Source organism: Schistocerca americana, chromosome 3 (genome assembly GCF_021461395.2).
Source record: "Schistocerca americana isolate TAMUIC-IGC-003095 chromosome 3, iqSchAmer2.1, whole genome shotgun sequence".
Classification (NCBI taxonomy): Eukaryota; Metazoa; Arthropoda; class Insecta; order Orthoptera; family Acrididae; genus Schistocerca; species Schistocerca americana.
In genome coordinates this window covers 380,461,175-380,483,507 of record NC_060121.1, presented here as the reverse complement: position 1 = coordinate 380,483,507, position 22,333 = coordinate 380,461,175, and the positions used below count along the sequence as shown (strand labels likewise).

At 42.3% G+C, this 22,333-nt stretch overlaps 1 protein-coding gene across 7 annotated transcripts in view; it reads left to right on the top strand.

Moving 5' to 3' along the window:
• Positions 1–22,333, top strand: part of LOC124605193 (D-aspartate oxidase) — a 257,938-nt gene that overhangs the window by 181,410 nt on the left and 54,195 nt on the right. For all 7 annotated transcript variants that reach the window (XM_047136712.1, XM_047136718.1, XM_047136715.1 and 4 more), the window contains 2 exons: positions 10,724–10,927; positions 15,729–15,852. In XM_047136712.1, coding sequence (XP_046992668.1) covers positions 10,724–10,927; positions 15,729–15,852 — 328 coding nt within the window. The remainder of the gene's footprint in view (positions 1–10,723; positions 10,928–15,728; positions 15,853–22,333) is intronic.

The window sequence follows — 22,333 nt, the reverse complement described above, 5'->3', positions numbered from 1 at the left end:
CCCCATACCACACCTTCCTATCCCAGATAAAGTATGTACCAGCATTCAGACTGGAGTCCTTGTACACCAAAGGCAACGACGCTATCCATTCGGCATGACGAACTATAAATACTGAACAAGTTCAAATAATGGCAGCCTGAATGGTCACCACTTTGCGTGACTCACAGAAAAGCTCCCCTAGGGAAACATGTTTGGCTACCATGCGGCCCCATTACGTCCTTTTTGTGCTGCATGCTTATACTTTCACTATCCCTTTCCCCCTCTTCCTCTCCATCAGATGATTTTCTTGGTGCTGACCCTGCTTGGATCTGGTTTATGATTGGGCCTTGAGTTTCCACTTCTAGTGTATTCTACAGTTTTCCATTAAATAAACACGTGATCCCCATTTTTGGGGTTGACCTGCTGCCAACTTTCAAAATTCTCCAGAAGTGTGGATTGTGCAGGAAAGTCACCCAATGTGGTGTGTGCTCCACCTTGTGCCTTTCCATCTGTAAAGCCTTCCCTTTAAAGTGTTAAAATGCCCAAAACCGAGCACCATTGTGGGAAGGGGGGGATTGCACTGTTGGTGCCTGATCTGAAAACTCCTCTTGTATGCCAAGGAATATGTGCTCATTGGGGCTGGGTCACAGGGACTCAGAGCCACAGCTTACTGGCCAGGTTGCCATTATTGGCTGGAGACTGGGTGGTGCCCATGGGGTGAGCCCCCATTCAAAGCGGGTGGCACCACGGTGGATCAGCATCAAATGAAGAGAATACAGTTATTGCCTCCTGGTGGCTATTCAGCCTCAGCAGTCGCTATGGAAGGACAGCCCTCTTTCAGTGCAGAGAGATACAACCCTAAAATGTTTCCTTCCCTGGCTAGGCTGTGTGAGGAACTTAGGGCTAATTGGCAAGCAGAACGATACTCCTCGCAATACTTGGTTTGTACAGGGATTGATCGTGATTCCTTCTTGGCCTCAAAGCCCTTGTTCTTTGTGGAGAACTTAGAAGACAAATTTGGGGAAATGGCAGCCATCTCTAAAATGAAAAGTGGGTCAATTTTGATCAAAATGGCATCTCCTACCCAGTCACAGCCACTGCTCGCTTGTAACAATCTGAGTGATATACTGGTGACTGTCACTCTACGTACCAGTCTAAATTTAGTTCAAGGCATCATTTTTCACAGAGACCTGCACCTACAATCTGATGATGAGCTACATGCCAAGTTGGAGCTATGCGATGTACACTTTGTTTGTCGCGTACGTGTGAGGCCAAAGGAAAATAGCGTTGCTACTGTTGCCTTCATCTAGGCCTTGCCTGAAAAGGTGAAGGTGATGAAATACTAATGTTATGTGAAACTTCCAGCAACACAGATCCCAGCACTTTGTGGATACTGGATATATTATAAGACTCGTGCTGCATAAGACAGGGTGTCAGGCGGAGTTTGCACATATGTTCTAGACACACAGTATAGTGAATTCGCACCTCTTAATACACTTTTGGATGCTGTGGCTGTTCGAGTAAGGGTATTTCAAGATATTACCATCTGCAGTGTCTACCTCCGTTCCAATGGTGAAGTGTCTCAGAACACGCTGTTTGCTTTGGTTTTTCAGCTCCCCCCACCTTTCTTAAGCTGGGGTGATTTAAACGACCATAACTCTTTGTGGAGTGGAACCATGGTCACTAACCGCAGTAAAGATGTCGAAAATTTACTGGCACATGATGTCGTTTGCTTGTTGGATACTGGTAACCCCCCCCCACTTTCCATTAGTAGCCCTTGCCTTCTCGCACCCTTCCACTGAAAGATCGACACTCACTTGTGTGGTAGTGACCATTTCCTCCTTCGATGTCACTCCCCTGGATGCCAGGCCAGATGGGCTCTCAACAGTTCTGTCTGGGATGCTTTTGCCTCTTTGTCAACCTTGGCTCCCCGCTGCATGGAGATATCGGTGAGACAGCCCAGAATTCAACTACAGCCATTCTTCCAGCAGCTGATTTGGCAATCTGCTGTTCCTCTACCCACCATAATGGAAGGCAATACCTATCATCCTTGAAAATCACAGAGGGCATTCAAGATTATATGTGGGCTCCCATTGATGAAGCATCTCATTGTCTTTAAATGGTTCTGTGCCTAGGTCTGCCATCTAATATAAAAATCATAGTGAGAATGCTGAGAACAGTAAGTTTTAACCATTGAACAACATACCTATCCTTCGCAGGTTTGTGCTAAGGTCAGATGTCTCCTATTAATACCATACATCTGCAGGTGTAACTGGTATTACTTTGAATGGCACTGTCTATACTGACCCATATGCCTTTGCCAAACATTTTGCTCTGTGCTGTGTTCAAACCTCAGTGTCTGAGAATTAGCAACTTGCCTTTTGTGTGCTAAAACGGTGGTTGGAGGGAAAGCAATTACCTTTTACTACACACCGGGTGGATCCGTATAATGCTCCATTCAGAGACGGGGAATTTGTCAGCATCCTAGCCCATTGCCCTGATACAGCCCCTGTTCCAGACCGCATCCACAACCATGACCACAGTGTCATATCCTTGCCATCTTTAAGCCCATCTGGAGCAAGGGCACATTCTCATTGCATTGGCGAGAAAGCATTATTGTCCCAATACAAAAACCAGGTAAGCACCCTCTAGGAATGGACAGTTATCGCCCAATAATAAGTCTCTCCAAAGTTCTCTGTAAGTTTCTTGAATGCATGGTGTGCTAGGGGATGTATTAGCTCCTTGAGTGTTCGGGGTCTTCTCGTGCCATCCCTGGGTGGTTTTCACCAAGGGTGTTGCCTTACTGATAATCTGGTTTACCTGGAGTGTACCATCCAAACAGCTTTTGCCTGATGTCAACATCTTATAGTTCACCCTGGGTTTATGACGCCACATGGAACATATCCTTGCTACCTTACATGAGTAGGGTCTCCGGGGTCCACTCCCGATTGTGATCCAAAACTTTCTGTCACACTGTACATTCCGGGTTCAAGTTAGTGCTTCCCACAGTACCCCCAATATCCAAAAGAATGGGGTCCCGCAGGGCTCTGTACTGCAGCAGCTCTGGGGACCTCATTATCCTTGTATGCTGATGACTTTTGCCTGTACTGTTGCTCCTCTAGTGTGGGTGTTGCTGAACGTCAAGTGCAAGGTGCTAATGGAAGGTGCAGGCATGGTGCCTCTCCCATGGCTTTCGATTTTCAGCTGCCAAGACTCGCATCATGAACTTCTGTTAACATTGTATCATTCACCCACAATCAGAACATTACCTCGACAATCAACAACTCAATGTGGTGGAGACTTATCGCTTTTAGGACTAGTCCTTGATTCTCGGTTGATGTGCATTCCCCATTTCGCCAGCTTAATCGAAAGTGCTGGCTGCACTTTAATACACTTCGTTGCCTGAGTTACACCAACTGGGATGCAGGTCGCACTGCCCTTCTGCAGCTTTACAAAGCCCTGATACAATCCCACCTTGATTATTGAAGTCTGGCATACATTTCGGTACTGCCCACAGCATTGCAGATATCGGATTCGACACACCACTGTGAGATTCGACTTGGGACAGGAGCCTTTTGAACTAGCCCTGTGAACAGCTTACTCATGAAGGTGGGGTTCTCTCCATTTTGGATCAAGTGCCAACAACAGCTTGTAAGTTATGCTACCCACATTTGCCATTCTCCTAAGCATCTGAACTACTGTCTCCTCTTTCAAAACATGGTAACCCAACTCCTGCAACAGCACCCCCAGTCAGGGATTAAGATTGTAATGCACATCCGATCTTTCCTCTCTTAACTTCAGTTGTTTCCTCTTCCACCTCTCCTCTGGGCTCACTCACATATACCTTGGTGCATCCCTCGGTCACAGCTTCATCTGGACCTATCACTAAGTCCAAAAGACTCAGTTCATCCCGAGGCCCTCTGCCACCAATTTATCTCCATTCTTGGTGCATTCCAGGGTTCAGAAGTAGTCTATACTGATGGCTCGATGGTTGCTGACCATGTAGGCTTTGCGTATACTCAAGCAGGACATTCTGAATGGTTCTCTTTGCCGGATGGCTGTAACGTTTTCATTGGGGAGTTGGTTACCATATCTCATGCTCCTGAGTGTATCCTTTCCTGCACTGGTCCGTCCTTTCTCATCTGCAGCAACTCCTTGAGCAGTTTGCAAGCTCTCAACCACTGCTAGCCTCGCCATCCCTTGGTCATTGCTATCCGGGAGTCCCTGTATGCCCTTGAACAGTGTGGACACTCAGTGACCTTAGTCTAGACCCTGGGCCACGTCGGGATCTTAACGAATGAGCTTGCTGATGCCTGGCCAAACTGGCTACCAGTAAACCATCACTTGAGGTCAGTATTCTGGAAATGGACCTCTGCTCAGTATTATGCTGTCAAGTTTTAGGTGCTTGGAATACAGAATCGCTCACTCTGACTTCACCAAACAAACTAAAGGTGATAAAGGAGACTATGAATCTGTGGAGGTCCTCCATGCAGTCCTCTCACAAGGACCTAACAGTCCTTCGTCGGCTCCTCATCAGCCATACTTGGCTCACCCACTGTCATCTCCTCCATCACAGGGACCCATCCCACTGTCATTGTGGCACCCGTTTGACGGTGGTCTATGTTTTGCTGGACTGTTCCAACTAGCCGCCTTGCGGCAGTCTCTTAATCTCCTTGACTCCCTCCCTTGGTGTTAGGAGATGATGTCCCAATGGCTGACTGGCTGACTTACTTTTACATTTTATTAATGAGGTGGGCTTGTACCACTCTCTTTAAGGGAAGTTTGCTTACCCCTATTGACCCATTGAGGGATTGGCAGAACACACTGTTGCCGCCTGTGCCCAGACCAGGCTGCAGCGGCTTGGTGGTACAGCCCATTCGTATTAGACTTGTTCATTTTTTGTCTCTCTGTGCATCTGTTGTCCTGTTCATGTTGCTAGTCTGTCCTAGGCAATCTTGGAGTAGAGTACCTCTGGTAAGTGGCAGGGGCTGGGAGATGTATGTCTCTCATCGCACTCTGCTTCCAGGGGCTTCCGGCTGCTTCCTAGATGGGGCATGTTGTTCGCCTTTCTTCTTTTTGTCCGTTACCTCAGCTTTTCTGACAACGGTAGATCTTGGGGTTATCTTCCCCTGGGTTCCATGTGGTAGGTGAGGACAAAGGGATTGATGACCTAATGTCTGGTCCCTTTATACGTCCAAACAACCACCAACTAACTCACAGAAATGCTGTAAAACTTGAACTGGCAGAAGCTTAAAGATAGACAGTTGTTATCATCCAAAAACCCGCTTGTTAAGTTTCAACTGTTAAGGGAAGAACCTAGAAATAGGTTAACATCCAGCATAACACTCCCGTAGGGACCACAAACACAAGATTAAACTAATATAGTGGGCACGGAAGTATTTAAACAGTCATTCTTCCTACACTTCATACGCAATTGGCAAGGTAAGAAACCTTAACGTGGTACAATGCAAAGGGCCTTCTGCCATGCACTCCACAGTTGTTTGCAGAGTACGTATGTAGATATAGAAATTTTAACTTACTATCCACAGTGAGGAAATTGTCCAGCACAAGCATAGGAATAGTGTTTGCATTGAGAGTAGGAGACAATACCTTCTTTCTTTGCGCCAAGTCCTTGCATGGCACACTTGCCAGGTGGAGCACTCAATTAAAAGTGTGCACACTTAACATGTTGTGTTGATTATATAGTTTAGGAATTTATGCTGAAATCTTTAAAAACTTAAACATATAGTGGCATTTACACAGTGTGTAGTAAATTTTGTGGTGTTATCATATCTTGCAACAAATTTCTTTCAATATTCTTGCACGGATACTTTATTGACAAAGAAAATGCATTCATATACCATTCCAGGATGGAGATACTTGGCTAAACCTTTGAGTTAGTTATATGTTATATAGAACATTGTGTGATTTATGTTTAAATAATGGGGAGTCATTTTATAGGTTATGCGCACATAGTTTATTTTATTTTTGTGGCTGAATGCTTGCCATTTAAAGAATTCTAAATAGATCAGTGGCCTAAATAAAACTTAACACATTAACCATTGTGATAACTCGTACTTTGTGAATGCCATATGACATGTACTGTTCAGTGTGAGGTGTATTTATTACATATGGAAACATAACAAGACCTGACGTGACATGGAAGAAAAATGAGAGAGAAGTCAGTGATTCAAATCATTGTGCTGCTGAATGGTGTCTAAACATCCCTGGTACCCATTGTCCAGGATATCTGAGGGAGTCAGGCCCTGAAACTAAGTCCCTTCCACCTACATTCAGCACACAAGACCAAATACAATCAACATTGTAGCTGCTTGGACTGTGAATGAAGGGTGTGAGTGACTATGACAAGACACATCATGCAGAAGCAGCAGGAGGAGGAATAATGGAGGAGGTGACACAGGGAGCATGCCTTCCCAATCGGAGGGGGGGGGGGGGGGGGTGATTGCAGCAGTAACTCCATATGCTGATCCCTGCATTGTAAGTATTAAAGAGACTTCTCACAACATTGTTTTGATTTGTAGTGACTTAATAAGCATTTCTAGGCTATTCCTTGATGTTGCTTCTGTCACCCTGTAGTATCAGCTGTTCATTGTCTCTCTCTGATTGTACTCATACTACTTGCTCTGTTGTTTACTCGGAGTCCTAAATCACGTGGGTACCCTGTGAAATAGAGAAGTGGTTACTTGCCCAACATTTGATTTGATAATACCAGGAGAAAAAATGGTGTCTGCACAGAGATGGAACATCATCTGGTGCGCTACTGTCCCTTCTAATTAACTAGGTGCTGTCAGGGAGACTACAGTTGCATGGAACTACTCCTTTCATTAACTCATAGATTTATCTCATGTGATGAGCCACCCTCAAATTGCAGTTACAGAGTCTTACAGACAGTGAATCTTTTGGCTCTCCACACCAAGCTTGGGCTTCTGGATTCTTTGTCTCTAATGTTGTTGGACAACATACAGACGGTTGGACTGGGTCTCCATTTCTACAGAGAAAATGGTTTCTTTTCTCAAATCTAATGTTTTAAACTGCTTTTTGGCTGTGGATGGGGTGATTGGGGTGCCTTCCAGTGCTTGCTAGGCGCAGGGAGCCCTTGACCCTTCCTTCTCCATCAACTGTCCTGGGTATCCCTCTTTCACATTGTATGTTTTTTTATGTGAATAGTCCTTACTCTGCTGCACCGGGGAGGGGGGGGGGGGGGGAGTGCCCTTTCAGATGGCACTCCAGCGCATGCAAGACCTTAAGGATTCATTACTCTTGATAGTAGTTGACTAGGAAAGAACAGTTGAACAGTCTTCTATGCACCTCTGAGAGGGTAGGTTCTGTTCTCATCTTTAGCACTTTAATCATATGTGGTCCATTGAGATTTTCCTGAATGATACTGCAATTCACAGCAACACTTTTTATCTAGTGCAAAGCTGTCATACATTTTAATTGATATATTAATGAATTGACCTCAAAAATTCAAAGTAACTCAGTTTTTCTTACATTAAGACAGTGAGCATTTTCATTGTAACTTGTAGCTAAGTAACTGACATCTGTATTCTTTTTGTGATTGTGTGGCTGTATCTTCATTAAAAGCTGTATTCCTTCTAACATCTGGTCATTTATTGATAAAGACTGAAGCGCCAGAGAAACTGGTATAGGCATGCACATTCAAATACAGAGATGGGTAAACAGGCAGAATATGGAGCTGCGGTTGGCAATGCCTGTATAAGGCACCAAGTATCTGGCACAGTTGTAAGATTGGTTACTGCTGCTACAGTGGCAGGTTATCAAGATTTAAGTGAGTTTGAACGTGGTGATATAGTCGGCACATGCGCGATGGGACACAGCATCTCCGAGGTAGCGATGAATTGAGGATTTTCCCATACGACCATTTCATGAGTGTACTGTGAATATCGGGATTCTGGTAAAACACGAAATCTCCGACATTGCATGTGGCTGGAAAAAGATCCTGCAAGAATGAAACCAATGACAATTGAAAAGAGACATTCAATGTGACAAAAGTGCAACCCCTCTGAAAATTGCTGTAGATTTCAGAGCTGGGCAATTGACAAGTGTCAGCATGCGAACCATTCAACAAAGCATTGACTGGAAGCATTTCACCTGGTGGGATGAGTCTCATTTCAAATTGTATCAAGCAGGTGGACATGTACGGGTTTGGAGACAATGTGCATGTCAGCAGTGGACTGTTAAGCTGGTGGAGGCTCTGTAATGGTGTGGGGCATGTGCAGTTGGAGTGATATGGGACCCCTGATATGTCTAGATGTGATTCTTACAGGTGACACGTTCGTAAGCATCCTGTCTGATCAGCTGCATCCATTCATGTCCATCTTGCAATCCGAAGGACTTGCGCAGAACCAGCAGGACAATGTGACATCCCACATGTCCAGAATTGCTACAGAGTGGCTCCGGGAACACACTTCTGCATTTAAACATTTCTGCTGGCCACCAAACTCCCCAGACGAACATTTTGATCATATTTGGGGTACTGTGCAATGTGCTGTTCAGAAGAGCTCTCCATCCCTTTGTACTCTTACATATTTGTGGATAGCCCTGCAGGACTCAGGATGTCAGTTCCATCCAGTACTACTTCAGACGTCAGTTGAGTCCATGCCACATCATGTTGTGGCACTTGGGTGTGCTCATGGGGGCTCTACACAATATTAGACAGGTGTACCAGTTTCTTTGGGTCTTCAGTGTAATTTAATCATTTGGTCACACCATAAGGCTTCATAGCCCCCAATTCCATTTAATAGATATCGTCGTATCACTAACGTTCTCCTTATAACAGATATATTTATCATCATCCTGGACTAGACATTTTCTTTTGATTTGTGCGCCATGTGTCTTGGTATCTTGGCAAAGTGCTTGCCTGTGCTCTACCATCATCTCATTACAGAGTGAAAGTATTGAGGCCGAGTAAATTTTTACAACCAGAGTATCTCAGATGTCAGTTATAAGTGACTAGTTCATAATACAGAATTGGAAAGTGATAATAAGAATCCTTAAAAGCTTACATTGTAGCAAAGTGTTTGTGTGTAGTTACTCTTGGGTTTGATATACTTTCGATATAGTCAATGCTGCAGAGGCCTGCCAGTAAGTGTATATCGGTAGAAAAAAGTGTTTACAGCACAGAAGCAGCAGACACAAACATAATTTTATTTGATTACGATTTACAAAATTTATTCAGATCACCTTCAGATTCAACAGGATGCAGTACTTGAAAAATACACTGTCCAGTCACATCAGTGTGACCACCTGCTGAAGGCCTAATAACAATTTATTTCTGTGTGAACAGCTGCAAGACATGCAGGAAGAGAATCATTGCTGTTCTCAAAGATACCAACAGCAAGGTAAAGCCATTTCGACCAGTACTGTGGCCAGCTGCACTGGGTTTATCAGGTGAGGATCCATGGCACAAACAGCCTGATTGAGCTGGGATTCTCGATTGGGTTTTAATGCAGGGAGTTTAGTGGCCTGGGGACTACTGTAAACTCATACTGCTGCTCTTCGAACCATGCACATACTTGACATGTTACTTTGTCCTGCTGGTAGGTGCCATCATGCCGAGGAAAAATGAACTGCGTTTAGGGGTGGACATGGTCCCCAAGGATAGATGCATACTTGTGTTGATCTTCTGTACCTTCCAGAATGAGGTGATCAACCAAGGAATGCCCTTTGTCCTGGACCCTTCTGATGATTGTTGCAGGGTGTCTGCTGTCAGACATTTCATGCCGTAAACACCAATGGTCTTCTGTCCAGTGGATCATAAAATGTGATTCATCTGTAAAAATCACCTGTCACCACTTAGTGGATGTCCAGTTGCGGTATTGGGATGCAAATTAAAGCCTTCATCGCCCATGAACAGCTGTCAGCATGAACCAGGCACCAGTTGTGGAGACCCATACACAAAAATGTATGCTGAACAGTTGTTGAGGAGACACCTTGGTAGCCCCCTTGGTTCATCTAGGTGATCAATTGCTCAACATTTTCATGTCTGTTCACCCATATGCATCTCTGCAGCCATCATTCAGCCCAGTCATAATGCCATGATCCACCACAGTTGTCTTGGCACCCATTTTGGATAGCATCATTTTGCCATACACAGTACACTTTAACCACAACACACAAATAGTACACAAACCTACTCATTTCGGCCATGCTCCCACCCTTGGCCCAAGATCTAGTGGTCATGCCCTTTCATACGTTAGATGAATCACTTCTTTTGTGCATTAACGACAATGACTGCACTGTTTATCATGCCCCGCTGACACACTTTATATACCCAACACTGCTAGGGCTATGTCCTGCTGTCTGCAAGTGGTTATTGCTTGTTGATGTCGAACATAGGCAGTGGTTACATTAATGTCGCTGGGCCCCGAATTTTTTGATGTATCTGCATACGTTTATGCTGTAAAGTTTTTGAAATGGACATTTATTGTATCCTTCTCATGGATCAGTGGTGCTGAGGTATTTGGGAGTGATACTCGGTGTTAATCTCATCAAAAATTACCATAATAGTGTAATGCACCATTTTGTGGAACAGCTTTCAATTACAGTCAGTTAACTTATACAGTTACTTTGTTATCTGCTATTCTTCCATTGTCTTGTGTGTGTGTGTGTGTGTGTGTGTGTGTGTGTGTGTGTGTGTGTGGTACGGGTCTTTTGCCACCAGCGCAATATGCATTCTAAAATGAATAAATTTATGTTCCAGGATCACCATGTCTAACATACGCATTGGTGTCTTGGGAGCAGGCGTGGTAGGTGTGACAACTGCTTTGGAACTACAAAAGGAATATCCTTCGGCTTCTCTAACTATTATTGCTGACAAATTTGGTCAGGAAACTACAAGTGATGGTGCTGCTGGCATATTTAGACCAGCCTCTAGTTTCTGTGGTCCTACTGAAGATATTAGCAGGTAAGTAACACTGTAAATGAAACTCTTTGACTGTGTTGTGGCGATTGTGATATATTTGGTTCTCTGAAAATAGAAGTAGTAGACTGAGAGCAGGCTGAAACTGTATTCATATGGCTTATAGTTGGAAACTGAATGTCTATTAAGACTGTGCCAGACTTAAAACTATAAATATTTACATTAATGAACATAAACCTAGGAAAAGCAAATACTGACACACAGCACACAAATATATAATGAGTTCACAAAGGCGTATGTAAAAGATCAAACACACACCTTCTCTCTCTCTCTCTCTCTCTCTCTCTCTCTCTCTCTCTCTCTCCACACACACACACACACACACACACACACACACACACACCTGCCTGTGATTTCTTCCATACTATGTAATATTTTTTTCTAGATAAGTAGTTTTGTAAATACTAAGTTGATGTCATAGTTGTTATTCCACCTGTGCCTGGATAGGTGAATGGAAAATAGTCTTTTGAAACAATCAACTTCCACATTCTCAGAGAGGATTTCTTAAAATAGTAGTATTTTATGATTTTCATGTGTATTCAAAATAGTGCAGCATCATTCATTTTCTCCCAAGATGCCTTTGAGATTTTCTGGAATTTGATTGTTTTGCTCAGTACTTCCATGTGAGAGAAAAATCCATCCCTACTAATGTGTAATGGACATAATAATCTCACAGAATAAACATTATATTACTTTATTTGATCTACAAGTTATTGCTGTATTACCTCAGATATACATTGTGCTTTTTCCCCAAAGTACAGCCCTGAAGAACTGGGGTGCAATTTACCTGTGTAACCCCTCAGGTGTCAGTATATTTTCATAGCATAGAAACTGCAAAAGCAGTGTCTGATCCCTTGTTCAAAATGGAATAGTAATATCACCAGTGTCTGGAAATTCATTGTTGTATATAAGGTAATGTATAATCATCTTCAACTGTTGACATTTCATTTTTGCACCTACTATTGTCAAGTTCACGGTTCCTATATTGTATGACAGGCTCACTTTTTCTGTAACTAAAGGATAAAATTTAATCTTCACCACCGAGTAGTAACATCAAAAGAAAATCAACAACAAACTTCCACACAGTTATGATTCAGATTTCAAATTCTCAGTTTGTTGTTATGCAAACAGTAGATCTAATAGACAAGCTGCAAAATGTATGATTCAGACAAATGTAATATGCAGTGTTGGATTGCATTGCAGAATAAGCTGCAAACTGCTGTTTCATCAGAGAAGGGCCAAAAGCTGGCAAATATTTTAACATAAAAACTGGATTCTCTCTTCTGTAAAAGGCCAAAGAAAAGATGGGATATATAACTTGACAAGTAATCCAGCTAAATCCTTTAGATAAAGTGAAGACCTTAAACATATCACAGACAGAATTCCCTGGGACTTTCAGCTGGTGCCATAATTTAATGCATAGAAGTGGCCCCCGTGTTTGATGAGCTACTTCACTTGCAAAGATTGTATTGAGAAATGTGTCAACTTCATGAGGCATGTAATCCAAATGCAGCAGTGGCACCTGTATCTCTACACTAGATATTTAACACCACTGGGGCAACCTTCTTTTGGGGCATACCGAGCAATACAACACTGGACTATAAATGGTCAAAAAGCATCTCATTAAAAACAAGAAAAGACAAAGAATTACTGTAATGGTAGGAGGTACGGCAAGTGAGGAAAGCTGTCCCACTTTGTTGTTGTGAAGTGTAAAAATAGTCAAAAGAAAATTTGGTTTAGGGATTGGTGATTTGTTTCCAAGAAAGAGACTGGGAAATGACAGAATGAATGAAGGACTGTCTAGCTCCTGTTTGAAATTGCATACTTGATGCATTGCTAAGTAACAGAGCTGTGCTAGTGTTGGATACCTTTAAAGGTCATCTGACATCTGAAGTAAAGAACAGAGGTGAAGACATACCTATTCATAGTATGTGTTGATTGGACTTCTAACTCCAGACTGGGTTGATATACCTTTGGAAGGAAATCATGCACTCACTCAACCTAGCAAGATTAAATGCCATCAGTTAGCCTTATGTGTTAGTGGGTTATCTCTCACAATGTACCATACACCATATACTATCATCAAAGAGTGCAAGAATTGCCATGTGTCAAATTCTGTGGATGCTAGTAAGGACTACACATTTTTGGAGCATAGTGACAAAAAATACTGACAGTTATGAAAAAAGTTCTGGTAGTGAAGTTGAGTGACATCAGCAAAGCCTGGGAGGATGGTATTTCTGTGTAATTTATCTACACTCCTGGAAATGGAAAAAAGAACACATTGACACCGGTGTGTCAGACCCACCATACTTGCTCCGGACACTGCGAGAGGGCTGTACAAGCAATGATCACATGCACGGCACAGCGGACACACCAGGAACCGCGGTGTTGGCCGTCGAATGGCGCTAGCTGCGCAGCATTTGTGCACCGCCGCCGTCAGTGTCAGCCAGTTTGCCGTGGCATACGGAGCTCCATCGCAGTCTTTAACACTGGTAGCATGCCGCGACAGCGTGGACGTGAACCGTATGTGCAGTTGACGGACTTTGAGCGAGGGCGTATAGTGGGTATGCGGGAGGCCGGGTGGACTTACCGCCGAATTGCTCAACACGTGGGGCGTGAGGTCTCCACAGTACATCGATGTTATCGCCAGTGGTCGGCGGATGGTGCACGTGCCCGTCGACCTGGGACCGGACCGCAGCGACGCACGGATGCACGCCAAGACCGTAGGATCCTACGCAGTGCCGTAGGGGACCGCACCGCCACTTCCCAGCAAATTAGGGACACTGTTGCTCCTGGGGTATTGGCGAGGACCATTCGCAACCGTCTCCATGAAGCTGGGCTACGGTCCCGCACACCGTTAGGCCGTCTTCCGCTCACGCCCCAACATCGTGCAGCCCGCCTCCAGTGGTGTCGCGACAGGCGTGAATGGAGGGACGAATGGAGACGTGTCGTCTTCAGCGATGAGAGTCGCTTCTGCCTTGGTGCCAATGATGGTCGTATGCGTGTTTGGCGCCGTGCAGGTGAGCGCCACAATCAGGACTGCATACGACCGAGGCACACAGGGCCAACACCCGGCATCATGGTGTGGGGACCGATCTCCTACACTGGCCGTACACCACTGGTGATCGTCGAGGGGACACTGAATAGTGCACGGTACATCCAAACCGTCATCGAACCCATCGTTCTACCATTCCTAGACCGGCAAGGGAACTTGCTGTTCCAACAGGACAATGCACGTCCGCATGTATCCCGTGCCACCCAACGTGCTCTAGAAGGTGTAAGCAACTACCCTGGCCGGCAAGATCTCCGGATCTGTCCCCCATTGAGCATGTTTGGGACTGGATGAAGCGTCGTCTCACGCGGTCTGCACGTCCAGCACGAACGCTGGTCCAACTGAGGCGCCAGGTGGAAATGGCATGGCAAGCCGTTCCACAGGACTACATCCAGCATCTCTACGATCGTCTCCATGGGAGAATAGCAGCCTGCATTGCTGCGAAAGGTGGATATACACTGTACTAGTGCCGACATTGTGCATGCTCTGTTGCCTGTGTCTATGTGCCTGTGGTTCTGTCAGTGTGATCATGTGATGTATCTGACCCCAGGAATGTGTCAATAAAGTTTCCCCTTCCTGGGACAATGAATTCACGGTGTTCTTATTTCAATTTCCAGGAGTGTATATAACAACACTATACAAGCTATGATATAATTTTCATGTTCAGTTTCTGTAGATGACTTAATAGTCATAATTTACTATTTTACTTATCTTGTTGAACTGTGTTCAGAAACAAAAAATAGGATTCCATGTATGCAAATCCAGCATCAGAATGTGCATTATGATGATGTATGATGAAACATGAAATTAGATTATGACGATGTATAATAAAACACAAAATTAGATTGTGAAGCTCTTTGGTGAATGATACATAAATCAGAATGTGGTATGCTGTTTATTAACTCACTCAAATTTATCATTATGCTCCATTGCCTCCCTCCCACTTGCACCCATTCAGCACTGTAGATGGCCATGGCATGGCATGGCATCTACTTACACATATTCGGGAACTGGCATCACAAATAAAAATAACTGATTCAAACACTTTCTTATTTGAATGTTCCGTAGAGTAACTTCCACAGTAGAATGGGCATGAAAGAGGAAGAAAAACACAGATTCTCTGTCATTTTCTCACTATGGTTTGCCTACCACCAGCCAATTGGTTGTGCAGTTTACATGTCACACCAGCATTATTTAACCAACCCAACAACAGTGTCAAATGATGGCTCATTTGAGTTAGACTCCTAAAGTAATTGTCACCCAAAGGGAATCTTTTTAACTATGAAACATCAAGTGGTCCACTTTTACTTTGGAATAAAAGATCCTTTAACAGTCTGTATTAATGTTGATCCAAAAACTGCTTTCTGACCTTCTGGGCATTTTTATTAGTTTCTGTTTAGGGGTTACTGATATTTGATACAGAATTAGTTATGGACTTAGAGTTTCTCTTGTTATTAATTTATAATTTCATTGTTTTCTTGTAAGTCAGGTGTAGAAGGCAAAGGATAGTGTTAAAAAATTCCTGTCTACATGAATTAAGATAATTTTGTGTAAATATTCCCCAAAATGTTAATTACCATTTTGTGGGCTGTGTATTTAGTGATGTGTTCTGTGACTTAATAGCGTTTTGGCCGTCAGATGCCCCAAAGAATCAGAGAAAATATAATTTGATGTAGAATATGTATTAATACAAAAGTAACGTAGTTAAATTTAATACTGCTGATTTTCACCCAGGCAGTGGATCAATGACTCCTACTACTACTACGAAGATATCAGAAAATCAGCTGAAGCAGCACATGCTGGTGTAATCCAGATGTCGGGGTACATACTTTCAAGTATCAACAAAGATATTGTTCAGGTAAGTAGCCGTCCTTGTGATATATTTCTTCAGGTTTTCCCAGTGGTATGTCGATATTTAGACGGCGTGACTCACTGTCTTCCTCAGTTCCTCTCTGACACTGGTCTTTTGGTGTGTCAGGTCCAGTGCTGATGCCTGGTGTTCCATCTTCAGTCCACACTGTATCAGGCACTTCGTCTGCAGTCCGCACCTGACACAGTGCAAGCTGCAGGCAGAGCACCTGATGTGGCGCCGGCTGTGGACCAAGCATCTAGCACCATCCAGGCATAAGTACTGGGCATAATACACCCAGAGATCAGTTTCAGGGAGCACCTGAGGAGGACAGTGAGCCAAGCAGTCGAAATAACCTGCAAGAACAACACAAACAGTCGGCAGAAGACCTGGTTATTCAACATGTGTTATATTTGCTTAAGTGAGTGAGTGATGAGTATGACAAGACAGACCTAATCAAAAACAGCTGCATTCTCATAGTTATTCTACCAACTTAAAAAAACTGAATAATTGTGATTTTCTATCAAACGTGTTGTAGATTGTGCAATCTGTTTTACTCCACTAGAAAATTGCAGTAGAAAGACAGAATTGTTTTTGGACCATGTGTATATTACAAACACTTCCCATTAACCTATGGACAGCACACGAACAAAGGACTAAAATATTAGTGATGGCTTCAGTTTTTTATTTGGTGTGGGGGGAGTGGCACAGGTGTGTGCATGTCCATTAGTCCAGCGCATTTTTTATCCATATGCTCCTTACTGCTTTTATTTCTTGAAAGATCATTCAATACAATTTAAATAATCATTACCTTCTTACCTGCTTTGTGTTTTCATGGTGGAATCAACAGTCACAGATGTCTAATGAAATCTTTGATGCACTTAATATTTGACTGAAGTTTTTGGGGGACATAAATCGAGGAAGGTTCTCCAGTGGAGCCATTGAAGCAAGACCAAACTCAACCTTAGCTTGCACAGCTCAGGTAATAGCTGAACACACTTACATGTGGTTTACTGCTAAGAAATTGTCTCTCAGAAGGACCTTACACCCCCTGGACCTTTCTGATTTGATTCATACATACTGGATTTGAACTTCACAGGCTGGATTTCGCTTTTCTAAAGCAATATGATAAAGAAACACAAAAAAGTTGTCTTTTTAAGATACGAAAATTTCCAGCTGTTGTTTAGTGAAATACATTTATAGCTCATTAATATAGTCGTTGGTAGTTGAGTCTGTAGTGTAAAAGTTATGTAATCAATAAGTTGCTGGTTTGAATCTCAGTAGTGGGCAACACTTTTTAATTTTTAAAATTTTATTTTGTTATTTATTTTTTATTAAAATTTCATATCTATTAACCAGAGAAATGGTAATTAATACTTACTGAATCATAGTTCTTAAGAAAACTGTTTTATGATTTGTAATTATGAGGGCTATCTAGAAAGTAAAAGACATTTTGGAATAAAAGATTTTATTACATGCATTTTAAAGATACATTCTTCAGCTATTTTTCTACATAATCACCACTCAATTTGAGGCACTTATACTGTAGCACAAGTTTTTAATACTGTCTCTGTAGAAATCTGCTGCCTGTGATTGCAACCACTAGCTTATATGGGCATGCAATTTGGCATCAGTATCAAAGTGTTGTGTAGTGAGCCATGTCTTCATTACTGGCAAAAGGTGGTAGTTTTAAAAGTTCCATTAACATGAAATGACGATTTCCACGAATTTTCTCTTTGATTTACATCACCAGTTCATTGGTCATTAGGCTAGACCCACCACTGTGGTCCTCATTGTGAACATTGCTATGGTTATTTTCTCATAAAATCAATGCACCATTCCCTCACTTGATTTTCACGTATTATTCCTTTTCCGTATGCACCCCAAAGGTCTCGATAAATTTCAATTGGTCAGCTGTTTTTTACCAACAAAAACCTATTCACAGGACGCATCTGACAAGTATCGGATTTTGTATTGCAGCGCACGTTGTAACACATCACATAAAGCAAAGTAGCAGAGAGACAGACCACACACTACCATCACTGGATGCTTAATGGGTGTAGGAACATTATAGCACCAAGATAAGGACTGTAGCCTTGCCCACCGCCACGACAGACGAAAACGTCTATTACTTTCTCAATAGCCCTTGTATTAACCACATGAAAATGAGTGTGTTCATAATAAGTTAAAATTTAGTACAAAAATACTAAACATCAAGCACAAAGTAAGATCCTTTTATATTGTTAGGCATGGAACAGTATTAGTGATTTTATTTTTTTAAACATTAAGGTATTTTGTATGTCTTTATCAAATTTTATTTTATTTTCATACAACAAGTAATTACAAGCATAGGTGTTGTTTTTATTAAAAACATATCTACTAAAGAGAAACAAATCAGGGTGTTCATGATTACAAGACTTCTACACTATGCACTCAGCTACTGGTGGCTATGTTAACAAGTCTGAAATGTTTTGCACTTACCAGCACTTGATAATCTGCAAAAGTTATTTCGTCCCTTCACTCACTACACCCCCCCCCCCCCCCCTCGTGTGGCTCATAGACATTGCTAGACACTAAACAAACACATTATGTGATTCCTTGGGGTGCAGCTAAGTAACAAGTTGAAATGCAGTCAACACACACAAAACTAACAAAAAAGCATAGTTCAGTGTATTATGTTGTTAGAAGCATTTCTCATTGTGGTGATCTAAAGGCAAGTGTGTTGGCTTATTTTGTGTATTTGCTCTGTTGCCTTATGATATTGTATTGTGGGACAGTCCACCTAAATTAATTAAGTGTTTATTCAGCAAAAACATGCTGTAAGAATATTTTGTGAAGCAGATAACTGTACGTCTTGCAGAAACCTTTTTGATAATCTTGGAATTCTCTCTCTCACTTCTCAATAAATTAACTCCTTAGTGGTTTTTGTTGCTGTAAATAGGCATCAGTTTGAGATGAGCTGTGATGTACACAGCCACAATACAAGACATAAAATCATTTTCTAAATTATTTAATTGGATAGACAAAAAATCTATTCACCAAGTGGTGGCAGAACACATACATAAAAGACAGTTGTAATTGGCAAGCTTTCAGAGCCAGTGGCTCCTCCTTCAGGTCGAAGGGTTGAAGGGGGAGGAAAAGGGGTGAAGGTAAAGGACTGGAGAGGTCTAGGAAAAGGGGTAGATTTTGGGAAACTCACTCAGAACTGTGGGTCAGGGGGGGAGACTTACCGAACAGCATGAGAAGGAAAGACTGATTGTTGGAAATCATTTTCATGTAGACTGTGCCTATTTGTCTAGGTTTCAGTGTGGAGTTGTAAGAAGATATTCAAAAGCTTCCATCTTAAAATAAAGCAAGAAATTAGGAAGCCCCGTGTAACCAAAAGAAAACTAAAACCATAATTCACTGGCCATTCTTTCCACAAGTTACCTGAATGTCTAGATTCAAGAATTAAAAAATTCTGTTAACTACATGACAAGTAATAGTATTTCTTATAAAGCTCCATGTACTGTAAATAGTAGTCAGTATTTACAGGTGTTGGAAAATACTCCATATACCTAACTATGAGACAAGGTTTTTTCCTCTAATTCATCATTTGAAAAATACAGTCCTGTCTTTGATTCACAGATCAAACTATTGTTGCAGAGGTCACCATCTTATATTGTATAATAGTTGAATATATAGGGGTCATCATATATTTGCAGTTTGAGCTTTGGAAATTGAGGTCACACAGATTTAATTTGAAAAATTTGGAAGAGTGGGAGGGGAAGCAGTGGCATCTGTATGTCCTAGTACTAGGACAAATAGGGGTAGGGAAGTGGCGAGCTAGCGGCAAGTTTCGTCTTACTACCAGCAATGGGAATATATCCTCTGTACCTTGCTTTTTAAGAACATCTACCATGCTTACACAGCAGTTCACCGGAATACAGGAAACAACTTAATGCTGACAAAAATATGTTTGCACCAAACATTAAAATGTTCACCGACATGAAAAATTTGCTTCAGAAATGGCACGAAAGCTGCTACTGCTATACAGCACTTGATTTTCAAAGTTGTCAACAAATGACGGCGTGCACTGTTAACCCAAAGTGATATAATTTCTGCCAGTTCAACTGTATGGAGGCAAATGGGCAGCATAGTGTTTGTCATTCAGTTTGCTTATATTGTCAACGCTGTGTGAACTGTACATTACAGCAGGCAGTAATGAGTACAAATCACAGCTGTGACTCTATTGGAGATCACAGAAGTGAGAGTTTGTAGTTCACAATACCACAGGCAATGCAAAGTTATTTGTACATTAATGGTAATACAAGAAACATGGGCCAAAAATGACTGTGTAGCAGCTAGAAAAGGTGGTGTCATAGATGTGAAGGTGGCATCAGAGGAAGAATAAATTAAAGACTGCCAGTTCTACATGGTAAAATTCGGAGGGGGGGGGGGGGGGTTGACGCAGGGTAGGTTCATGAAATGGGGCATCTGGTTATTCAGTACATGCCAGAGAAACACGACGAAAACATCCAGATTACACGAGAAATTATCTGAATGGAGGTGTCGGAGATAAAGAGGAGTTTACAGACTCCATGCAACTCGGAATTCAAAGGAAGTGGTGTGTGAAGATGATGAAGAGGGTGGTGCTGAAATTACAACAGCAACAGAACAATACTAGCTCAACGCCTTCCCACAGTGTTTCACAAAAAAACTGCTCACATATCAACATCATACACTCCGTGTAGTAGATCACACAACAATGTACTTGGCCCGTGGGCAGCAAACTGCAGTTCACAAGCCACATGTGGCTCTTTAGTCCCATGTGTGTACGGGTCTTCCACAAAATTGCAAGTGTGCGAGTGCTCGTACATTTCCAGAAAGATAAAACATCAACATGTTTTGTCAAGTCATGTTGTTGTGGTCTTCAGTCCTGAGATTGGTTTGATGCAGCTCTCCATGTTACTCTATCCTGTGCAAGCTTCTACATCTCCCAGTACCTACTGCAACCTACATCCTTCTGAATCTGCTTAGTGTATTCATCTCTTGGTCTCCCTCTACGATTTTTACCCTTCACGCTGCCCTCCAATACTAAATTGGTGATCCCTTGATGCCTCAGAACATGTCCTACCAACCGATCCCTTCTTCTGGTCAAGTTGTGCCACAAACTTCTCTTCTCCCCAATCCTATTCAATACTTCCTCATTAGTTATGTGATCTACCCATCTAATCTTCAGCATTCTTCTGTAGCACCACATTTCGAAAGCTTCTGTTCTCTTCTTGTCCAAACTATTTATTGTCTATGTTTCACTTCCATACATGGCTACACTCCATACAAATACTTTCAGAAATGACTTCCTGACACTTAAATTTATAGTCGATGTTAACAAATTTCTCTTCTTCAGAAACGCTTTCCTTACCATTGCCAGTCTACATTTTATATCCTCTCTACTTCGACCATCATCAGTTATTTTGCTCCCCAAATAGCAAAACTCCTTGACTACTTTAAGTGTCTCATTTCTTAATCTAATACCGTCAGCATCACCCGACTTAATTCGACTACATTCCATTATCCTCGTTTTGCTTTTGTTGATGTTCATCTTATATCCTCCTTTCAAGACACTGTCCATTCCATTCAACTGCTCTTCCAAGTCCTTTGCTGTCTCTGACAGAGTTACAATGTCATCGGCGAACCTCAAAGTTTTTATTTCTTCTCCATGGATTTTAATACCCACTCCGAATTTTTCTTTTGTTTCCTTTACTGCTTGCTCAATATACAGATTGAATAACATCGGGGAGAGGCTACAACCCTGTCTTACTCCCTTCCCAACCACTGCTTCCCTTTCACGTCCCTCGACTCTTATAACTGCCATCTGGTTTCTGTACAAATTGTAAATAGCATTTCGCTCCCTGTATTTTACCCCTGCCATCTTTAGAATTTGAAAGAGAGTATTCCAGTCAGCACTGTCAAAAGCTTTTTCTAAGCCTACAAATGCTAGAAACGTAGGTTTGCCTTTCCTTAATCTTTCTTCTAAGATAAGTCGTAAGGTCAGTATTGCCTCACGTGTTCCAGTGTTTCTACGGAATCCAAACTGATCTTCCCCGAGGTCAGCTTCTACTAGTTTTTCCATTCGTCTGTAAAGAATTCGTGTTAGTATTTTGCAGCTGTGGCTTATGAAACTGATTGTTCAGTAATTTTCACATCTGTCAACACCTGTTTTCTTTGGGATTGGAATTATTATATTCTTCTTGAAGTCTGAGGGTATTTCGCCTGTTTCATACATCTTGCTCACCAGATGGTAGAGTTTTGACAGGACTGGCTCTCCCAAGGCCGTCAGTAGTTCCAATGGAATGTTGTCTACTCCGGGGGCCTTGTTCCGACTTAGGTCTTTCAGTGCTCTGTCAAACTCTTCACGCAGTATCGTATCTCCCATTTCATCTTCATCTACATCCTCTTCCATTTCCATAATATTGTCCTCAAGTACATCGCCCTTGTATAAACCCTC